The 10,167-nt window shown below is 40.2% G+C and overlaps 1 protein-coding gene across 1 annotated transcript in view; it reads left to right on the top strand.

The window, feature by feature from the left end:
• Positions 1-369: 369 nt before the first annotated feature.
• SFI1 (SFI1 centrin binding protein) overlaps positions 370-10,167 on the top strand; it is a 42,163-nt gene continuing 32,365 nt past the window's right edge. The window contains exons 1-7 of the mRNA XM_072145842.1: positions 370-516; positions 595-750; positions 2,157-2,228; positions 4,855-4,965; positions 6,737-6,831; positions 9,844-9,961; positions 10,055-10,157. Of these exons, the coding sequence (XP_072001943.1) occupies positions 494-516; positions 595-750; positions 2,157-2,228; positions 4,855-4,965; positions 6,737-6,831; positions 9,844-9,961; positions 10,055-10,157 (678 nt within the window). The 5' untranslated portion in view covers positions 370-493. The remainder of the gene's footprint in view (positions 517-594; positions 751-2,156; positions 2,229-4,854; positions 4,966-6,736; positions 6,832-9,843; positions 9,962-10,054; positions 10,158-10,167) is intronic.

The raw sequence follows: 10,167 nt of genomic DNA, 5'->3' as shown, positions 1-10,167 counted from the left end.
CTCCTTCTAACTGTCAATAAAAGCTTTTGTTACTGATAATATGATTGCACTTGTATTTCTGTATGTGATAAAAACATCTGACAAACACATATAAAAACCAGAGGGCAAAAGATCATGTGAAAATATAATAGTTGTGTCATTCTCAAAACTTTTGGCCATCACTGTAGAAAGAGAAGGATTTCCCATCACTAATAAAAGTAGGGCACCATGTTCTCATTTGCAGGGGTTTCCATGTTGTGCTCCATATTGACAATACAGAATCCCAGTACACTCTGCTATGAAACAATGGTGCAAGGTGTAGTAGCAATGACCTAATATATTCTATACTTAGGTGACACTTGTGTTGGCTTCTAGTTCTAGTACCTGAACTTCCACTCGCTGTCAGCAGGTGGCGCTGTGCTGCCTTCTGAGATCCCCGGCGTCTTGTGACCTAGACAACGAGCGGGAAGTGTGGCGCGGATGCTGGAGTGCTCGGCGCTGCCGGAACTGAGGGATGGAACGTCCGCATAGAGCCGGGTACATGGCCGCGGTGCTGCTCGGGTCTATGTGGTGTGTGAGTGCTAAGCGTTACTGAGTAATGGTTGTTTCTTACAGGCAGAAGCCACACAAGGCTGCTACATCTAGACTGCCCCCCAGAGCGCTGCCTGTGACACCTGGAAACATGAGGCCAGGCCGGGGCAGCCGACCAGCACCCTACCGGGTCACCTACACCTGGAACCGTGGCGGGAGGCTGAAGGAGCTGCGCATAAGGTGGGGAGATTGTGAGACATGTCATCCACAAATCTACACAATATGTCAGGTAATAGGCTTAAAGTGGAAGTCCAGTTTATTCTATCATGAATAGGCAGTAGAGAGGGGCCAATAGAAGTAACCCTCTCCCTTCTACTGGGCTCAGTGTTACTGCAGTCATGTGTCGGACAGGAACTAAATCAACATTGAACTCTTGGTGTGACCATACCAGACATAGTTGCATTATAAGGTGGTTTCAATATATGTCTAGGTTATCCTCTGTCAAGGAATCTTAGTTCCATCCCATCTAGCCTCTCATTCCTTGTATCGCTTACTATTGTATCAGTAACTATTTTACATAAATGTTGGAACTGTGACTTGGGTATAATTTGTTTTAGTGGAATAGGGATGGTTTCTTCTAAAGTGTAAAACACTGTTTCTGTCAGTATTCTTTCTGAATAGATCTGTTTTTAGACCTCCATTGTCACTCTTTTGTACTAAGTAACTTACTTTATCAAAATCAATAGTCATGGTGAATTTCAGCTAATTTCTAACGTATGTAATGTACAGTAAGAATTTATCTACGGTCTCCTGTGGCCCCTCCCATAAGCAGAACACGTTGTCAATGAAACTACGCGAAAGCTCTTCGTACTGAATGTATCAAGAAGTATAAACATATTCCTCTTCCTAAGCTACCATATAATGTTTTGCATTGGGCGGGGCCACATTTGACCCCATGGCCGTCCCTCTTTTCTGTAAGTAATACTCATCCTGTACCAAAATATAATTCTCAGAAAGAACATTAAGTAGCAATTCTAGTAAAAATCCCTTTTTTCGGAAGTTATTTCTGGATAGCGACGTAACATCTTATCAACAGCTTTAATACCAAAATTGTGCTTTATCGACATGTACAAGCTTTCCACTTCAGTGGTCACCAATAGGTACGTTAATGCTATGTTATTCGGTCCCTTAACTTCACAAAGGATGCAGTATCCAACAGAAAAGACTGTTTCTATTACACAAGGTGTCAATACTTTCTCAAGTACTTTGGAGGGAGTTGTCTATGGACAAGCTGAATGCTTCCTATTGTCACCACTGTCATGCAGTGATTTGTGATTGTACAATAAAAACACACCGATGAACTACACAAGCGCTGGGATCTTTGTTTGATGTTTTTACTGATGAGTCTAAGCCATGTTGCCCATGAGCAAGTTTGATGCATTCAACAAACATTGTGTGCTTGCGACACGAACGCTCAGCAACCAGAACTAAACCGGAAGAATGTCAGTTCAGCTCAGTTTTATGAGCGTTTGGGCAGAATGTTCCAGGAAACACACGATGTGCGTTGCACCCATTTAACTCGCTTGTGGCCTAATTGTTTAAAATGAATGAAATTTAATTACAATCGACTAACCTTTTATCTTCAGACATCTAGCCCGGAAGTTTCTATACCTGTGGATTCGAAGAACATTTGGACGGGTCCTTCCATCTACTGCGAGGTAAACATGATATAACATGACTCACTGATGTCCAAGTTTGGAAGGGCTTAATTGTTATTCTGTTTAACAACATGGTATAGTCAGCAGACTGTTACTCTATACAGAAGCATGCATTTAATAAATAGCATTAACATTTGTTATAGAGATATTTTAACGGAGGTCAAATATCTGCCCCAGTATTCGCCCTTCAATACAGCTAAGATTTCCAAGTGTATACACTGAAGATACACTGCTTAAGTAGTATGAAAATACTTCAATAAGTATTATTCATCTGTTTGGAGCAATGCCTCCTATAATAGAATGTAGAAGCACTTTTTTGGGTTTTCCCACAAAGCTGCTGATGTGTTGAGAACCCCACAGATCAGGAGAGTTTAACCCCTTGTCGCTCCCCAAAATGAGTGGAGCAGCGGTCACACATTGCCAGACTGCCCCGTTCATCTCTACGGAGTTTATGGAGATTGCGAGTATGGCGGTCGGCAATCTGTCAGCTAATAGAGATGAACGGGGCTGACAGCTCATGCGCAACCAGCTGCTCTGCTTATCTTGAGGGGTCCGAAGGAGGTACATCGGACGCGCCATTCATGTGATCTGTGGGGGTCTCCCATCAATCAGTTTAGTGGTAAAATCCCTTTAAAAGAAGTCAATTACATGAATTTATAACCCAAGCATACTTACACGCAGGCATTTGCACCCTAAAATAGAATCCGTTCTTGATTTCGTTGTTAACGGCTTATTCTGTCTGAAAAAGGTATTTTACAAAATATGCAAATGAGCCTCAGAGTCTCCTGTGTACGTCACAGAACCCCTTCTGTTTCCATCGACTGTCAATGGCTCTTTGGCAGGGGAGGGAAGAGGCGGGCATAAACGCCGAAGGAAGCCGTAAATAATTAGCAGACAACAGAGCCAGAGGGGCTTCTGTGACATACATAGGAGTCCGTATGTATATGCTCCCCTGCTGTTTAGGGTCAAGTGGGGGGAAATTATAAAGACTGCCATTTTAAACACTGTTATTAAAATTTTGTGGCTGTGGTAATCTTTTTATATTTATTTATGGCCTCCTAACTTATTAAATCAACTTCTAAAATGGTTCTATCAAGTTAGAAGGCATCTCGAGGGGTATTTCCAGAACCCCTCCGTACTGTAGATTCACAGGCTGTTACACTGTCTGACTCTTCTCCTTCAGCACCCCCCTCTCCCCCTGCTTGAAGTTTCATAACACAGTGGGAGGGGAAAGTCATCCTGCACAGTGTAACAACCTGTAAAGCTGCAGCATAGACAAGCTCTGGTAACGCCCCCCAGATCCCCTCTGGATCACTAGCATAATTTAAAAAGTTTATTTTAGAAGGAAGGAGTCCGTGGAGAACAAATTAGAATATTACCATAGTCACGGTACCTGGATCTTTGTGTATGTGCCCACAAATTATCATGCTTTATATTTGCTGGTAGATTTCCTTTAAATGGGTATGCAACATTCCCACTGATTGATATCGGACCTTTGCAGACTAGAACCAAAAGACCGCTGTGTACACTGTATAATAGTCGTGCTGATAAACTTCAGAGCACCCTCTTCACAGGGAATAATAGATACTTTAGCTTCTGCATTCATGGTCACATAAGTGCTCTATCAGGGTTTTATCATGACCAAACTTGATTATTTTCGTATTCCCGTGATCAGGATGGGGCTGAGGCACTGTATTGAATGTTACTGCACACAACCATCAAACTTTCTTTTAAATGGATAAACTTCTAGTACATGAACTTTGTGATTTCTTATTAAAGGTGTTGTTCACTTTCAACAAATATTTGATATTGTTTGTGTAATGAAAAGTTACACAATTTTCCAATATGGAAAAATACAGAGAAATGGGGCTACTCAACGGATATCGTTCCACCTAATAGGGGTCAAAAAAACATGTGATTATAGATAGTTGAAGTATCGGCAACAAGAATAACTACAATTTATATGTATATATATGTATATGTGTGTGTGTGTGTGCTTTTATGTAACCTATATATGTTTTATATAACAGGTTTAGTGTTTGATCTTCAGTACAACAGTGTACAAAACTGTATTTTTATTGAGAAATATACTCTGTGTGTCACTTGCAACTATATTTGGGTGTGCCGTAAACTGGTGCTCTGGATACTTTATAGTTAATTTTCCAATATACTGTCTGTATCAATTCCTCACCGTTTTCTAGATCTCTGCTTGCTGTCCCTCTATGGGAAGCTTCTATGTTTACTCCAGTGAATAGAAATCTGTCCATGGTGATGCAATGGACATGCAGGTGCACAAGCCATTATTGTCACATAGAGCAATGGGATTTCTGAGAGGCTAATGGCTCATGCACCTGCCTGTCCATCACATCACCATGGACAGATTTCAGTAAACATAGAAGCTTCCTGTAGAAGGACAGCAAACAGAGATCTAGAAAACCATGAGGAATTGATATAAATTGGAAAAATCGTATAACTTTGGCTTATACAAACTATATCAAATATTTGCTGAAAGTGGACAGCCCTTTTAATTTCCATAGGTCCGAAACCTATTTAAATTAAAAAAAAAGAAAGTAAACTATCAAATACTGATGTGCATTCCTTTTTTGTGTAATTTGTTGTACTGTAGACGCCATTATTCCTTCCAACTACTACGTTGCAGTTTTTCTCAGTGGAAGGAGGAGTGGTGGATGATGTGTAAGGAGTGGAGGTTAAACGTTCGCGCTGAATGCCATCACAGGTAAATGAATCAGCATGTATGGCTGCATGAAAATGAAATATTTAAAGGGAACCTGTCATCAGCAATTGGCCTAATAAACCACTATCAGTAAATTGTAAATCTGCGTAATACCGTCTAGTTTTTGTTTATTTCATGGTACAATGTGGTGGCATCATCCTGAAAATCAACTTTGAAGTGACATGTAAATTGCTTGTGTAAAGTCGAGGAAGAGGAGAGTTTAACACTGAAGTCAAGGAGGGGATTTCTGAACGCCTCCTCCTCTGTGATTGATATAATTAATCTGACTTCAGGAGATCCGTATGTGATGTCTACGGATGCAGGACCATCAATTACAACGAAAGGGGCTTTCTGAGAAAGAGAGAAATTGATTTTAGTGTTAAATTCTCCGCCTCCATGAAGTTATACAACCAACTTGTATGTTACTTAAATGTACATTTTTTTTTTGGATGCTGCCACCACACTGCATCATGAAAGGAACGTGATCTGGTTTATTAGGTCAACCTGCTGACAGGTTCCCTTTAAGTGAACCGACCATAAGGATGTAGGCCTGTTATCCAGGACTGTAATGGGTTCATTATGATGTACTTATATATACTGGTAGAGTCTGGATAAGGGCATTTACTCATGATGATCCGTTTTGCATAACTCCAACAACTGTAGAAACGCCCTATGAGGGGTGGGGATTGACAAAGAACTAAGATTGAAGATGCTTCACGTAAATTTGGTCAATTGTTAATCCTGCAGAGGACCTCTACAAAACTTTCCTCTGCCACAGAGCTGCAAGCGGTGCAATCACACTGTTGTTCCCTGTTGAATGTGCTTGCCTGAGATACAAAAGGAGAACAAGTAGTACATATAACGTGAAAAAAGTCACTGTGATTTGGTCTGTGTGCAATCTGTATTTTTCTATGAACATATATGTTCATATAAATAAACTCTTGCATAAAAATAGGTTTGAACGCTAAAGGCTGTTAAATCACAGTGGTGGGATCCCTCATGACTTGAATAATGTATGTATGTAATGCATTACTATCAGCAGATTACACTCAGTAGTTCACTTGTGATGATCTCCCTAGCCTGTGCAACATCCCACAAGTTTAGAGAGGACATCCTCACTTTATTCCTTTTCATCCCTGTGACTCATTACAGTTTATGTGTATAATGCTGATTTCCCCAGAATAAAGTGTCTTGGGCAAAATTGGAACCTATGAATGACATTTCCAGGTCCTTTTATAGATGTTTTTCAGCTGCTATTAATGCAAACCATAGTTGCTGTGATCTGACTCTTAGGACGTTGGGGCAGATATATCTAAATTATTTAGAAGTATGACATTATAAAGTTAGGCAGACTTGCACTACACCAGAGTTATCAAAGTGTCATATTCTGAATGATAGGTGTGGTTTAGATTATAATTTATATAATCCCGGTTGTTCAGCAGCGCCAAACTATAATCACGATTACTATATGGTGCTGCTGTTTTGCAGGTAAGCCCTGGGGCTTTGAGTCCCATCCGCAGCACTGTGGTCCATTATTTATAGTGGTGGCCTTAGAAGTGTAACTTCTAACTGGTGAGTCCTTTTCTTTAAAGTAGAAAGTGCAGACAACTGGTTGGTGCAGCTGGGGAAACTCTGGTGTTGAGTTGCACAATTCGCCTATTACCTTCAAAGTTATTCAAAGCGCTATTGAACTGTGGACTTTTCTGTTAAAGGACTTAAAATATAAAAATTTCCTTTTTTTGTTCTTGTTATATGTAATTTATCCTTCCTGTAGGTATACTATCTACACAGTGTGTTTCAAGGCATGGAGGACCTTTGTCATCACACAAAAACAAGCCCAACAAAAGTATCACAGTGCTGTAATGTTTGGTGAGTAATTCACTAAATGTCTGCATAGATGAGACATGTCAGGTTCCCAAAACTATAAAGTTGATGAGTCTGTTACTGATCTTTCATCCTTTCCTAAAGCCTCCAGTGACCTTGTCATGACATTTTAGTCTCCATTTGATGACTTTGAGAAGAAATTTGCAAGCAAAATAATGAAATGCCTATAAGGCGGGATAATTAGCAAAGTCTCCGTAAGGAGAACTGTTACTTCTGACCCAAGTAAAATAAGATCAGTCATACTTTTTTCATTGTTGCATGAAGGGCTTCTTGGTGACATTTTTACTAGGTTGAGTTGCCTGCCAGGTGCTGGAAAGGTCAATTTATAGAATATGGTGGGAGATACCCCTACACGCACCAGAACGTAGAAGATACTTCCCGCACGGCAACATGCTAGAATGTCCCGCTTCTGCTACCGACTCACGAACGGAGTCTGCACCAGAAGCAGCGTTTGTCTCTAACACCCCTGATCAGAGCCGACTCCAATCGTGAGTGTTAACCCCTTACAGGCTGCGGACAAGCATGGCTGCGGCATGTAAGGGTGTTCCCCCTATGGATTTCGGCACGCTGCCTTCGTCAAGGGCTGACCCCTTGACGAAGGCAGCGTGCCGAAACGCGCGTCGTGGTGTCTATCCATCTAGGATTTTGTGCATTCCTGGTGCCTAGGTAACTGTTGTATTGGACTTGTTACATTGTTTTTCCTGTCATACATGACTTAATGATACGTTACTGTCCTTACCCCATCACTTCTCTTGCTGGCACAATAGATTGATCCCACATATTCACTTATCAAATACCTTCTCATTTACACACCACCTTGATGTTTTTAAGACCATTTCCCAAGCATTAGCTGATTCCCTTTCTGTCAAAACGTCTGTTCCATGTATTTTATTCTCATTGTATGTTTTTATTGCAAATGTTTGAATAAAGTTTTTGCCATATATTTCATAACAAATTTGTGCAAAACTGGTATTTTTTCTTGAGTAGGTTTTGTATATCGATTACCAGTTACAGATATTACTAATTCCACATAGAGGACCACTGAGTATCACTTCACCTCTACCTCAATTGTTTTCTGAGATTGTCATTAATGAACAAGTATTGTAGAGCAGTGTATTGGACTTGAACCAACGATCAGAGCATAGCTGGTTCAAGTTTGTAGAAGTAAAAAAGTGAAAAACACTAAAGTTTAAGCATGAGAATAAATAAAAAAAAATAAAAGTATAAGCCCCTAAAATGTCACTTTCCCATAAAAACACTTAATGAAGTATAAAAAACCACAAACACACAACCCCCCCCCCCCACATATTTTGTATTGCCGCGTCCGTAACAATCTGTATGATAAAACAGAATTGTTACTAGACCTGCACGGTAAACTCTAATTTTCAATTAATACCTTTTTAAAAAAAATGCTCTAAAAAGTGATTAAAAAAGTTACGCACTCTAAAAATAAGACCAGTAAAAAGAATAACTCTATATAAAATATACAAAACCCCCACATATTTGGTATCGCTGCTTCCATGATGATCTGCTTAATAAAAAAGAATAGTTATTGGACCCGCACAATGAACCCCGTAAAAAACAACTAAAAAAAATGGTGTAGTTTCCATAATTGGGTAATTTATGAGTCTAGCTATTATTTAGACCTCTCACAGTCAAAAGTTAAGCAGGTCCATCTAAATACGGGTTTTGATGATTTTGAAAAATGGTTACCTAAATTCTGAGCCTTATAACATTGTAGTAAAATATATGGAATCTTCAAAAACCATGCCAACGTAAAGCAGACAGTTAGGAAATGTAAATTATGAATTTATTTGGGTGCTATGACTATCTGCATCAAAAGTAGAGAATTTAGAACTCTGAAAATAAAGAATTTTTGCAGAATTTAGTTTTTTCATTACTAAACACAAAAGATATCATCCAAATTTTTAAACTAATTTGAAGTACAATGTGTCACGAGAAAACAGTCTCAAAATCCCCTGGATATCTTATATCGTTCCAAAGCTATAACCACTTATAGTGACACAGGGCATATTTGAAAAATGGGGCCGCATCCTAAAGGCAAGGGGTTAAAAATCTTATTTTTTCATGTAGATTTATATCCCACCACACTGCTTAAAGATATTTCTTTAGTCTTAAATTTTATTGGGGGGGGGGGGGGGGGGAGGATTTATCTTTACAAGCCTTGAAATAATCAGAATTCCTTGTGCATTGCAAGGAACTGCAATTATTTTCCCCCTAATGCCACCTCCACACCAAGTGGACATGAGGCATGGGTCGGCATGGTGCGTTTCTGCCACCACACCTGCACTCTAGCTATAGGCTGTGCCATATCTGATTATAGCTTGATTGTTCTCCAGTGCACCGGCAGTGCACTGGCTGGCTGTATACAGGGGGGTTCAGACTGTCAGTATACTGGGAAGGGGCTGGCTGGCAATCTACAGGGGGGGCTGGATGTATACTGGGGGGCTGGCTGGCTGTATACTGTATAAACATATTGTACAACTCTCGCATAATTATATTTTAAAATATGTGCGGCTTATAGCTCTCTCAGCCAAAAAGGTTCATGACCCTTTGTGCTAGTGCATGATATATCTCCCCCTATCAGTCATGGCGCTGAGGCAACCAATAGAGTTGAAAGAAGGAGGGCAAATTCAGACTCTCGTTGGAGCTTCTCTCCAGGGTCTCTCTGTAGAGGAAAAATGGTTGGTCCAGCAGGAGGACCTCCAAAGATAATGCGGTTCTGTCAACACCTTCTCACTTTTCCCGCAGTTCCTAACAGCCAATGAAGTGTCGCTTTAAAAAACCGCTGATTGCAGCATCTCTTAAGTTGCCTGGGACTTGGTGGATTTGGTCCTATTTGGTGAACTCTGTACTGGGGTGATGATCTGAGTGCCCGCAGAAATGGATCTGAGTGCCACCTCTGGCACCCGTGCCATAGGTTCGCCACCACTGCCCTATATTATTATGTTAGTTTTTTTTGTATTTTATTTGCAGCTCAGAAACGTATCATGCACCTGGCATTTCATCACTGGGTAATATACATACATATCTGCAGGACAAAAAATCACATGTTGTCTGAAGCTCTGGAGTTCAGAAAATACAGAGTCATGTGGTACGAGAACAATGCATTTGTATTTTACATTTTGTGGGGGGTGGTTTCTATTTATATTTATAATATTTTGTTTTTATTCATAAATTATTTCAGCAATGCTTGGCACCTTTGGCTGAAACAGAAGCAATGGAGGGGAGAGATTAAGCAGATGGAAACGTTAGCTTTAAACCACTGGGCTTTCAGTCTGCAGATGAGAGTATGTATTG

This window comes from Engystomops pustulosus, chromosome 1 (genome assembly GCF_040894005.1).
Source record: "Engystomops pustulosus chromosome 1, aEngPut4.maternal, whole genome shotgun sequence".
Classification (NCBI taxonomy): domain Eukaryota; kingdom Metazoa; phylum Chordata; class Amphibia; order Anura; family Leptodactylidae; genus Engystomops; species Engystomops pustulosus.
The sequence above is the reverse complement of the archived record's forward strand: the minus strand, read 5'-3'. Positions and strand labels throughout refer to the sequence as shown.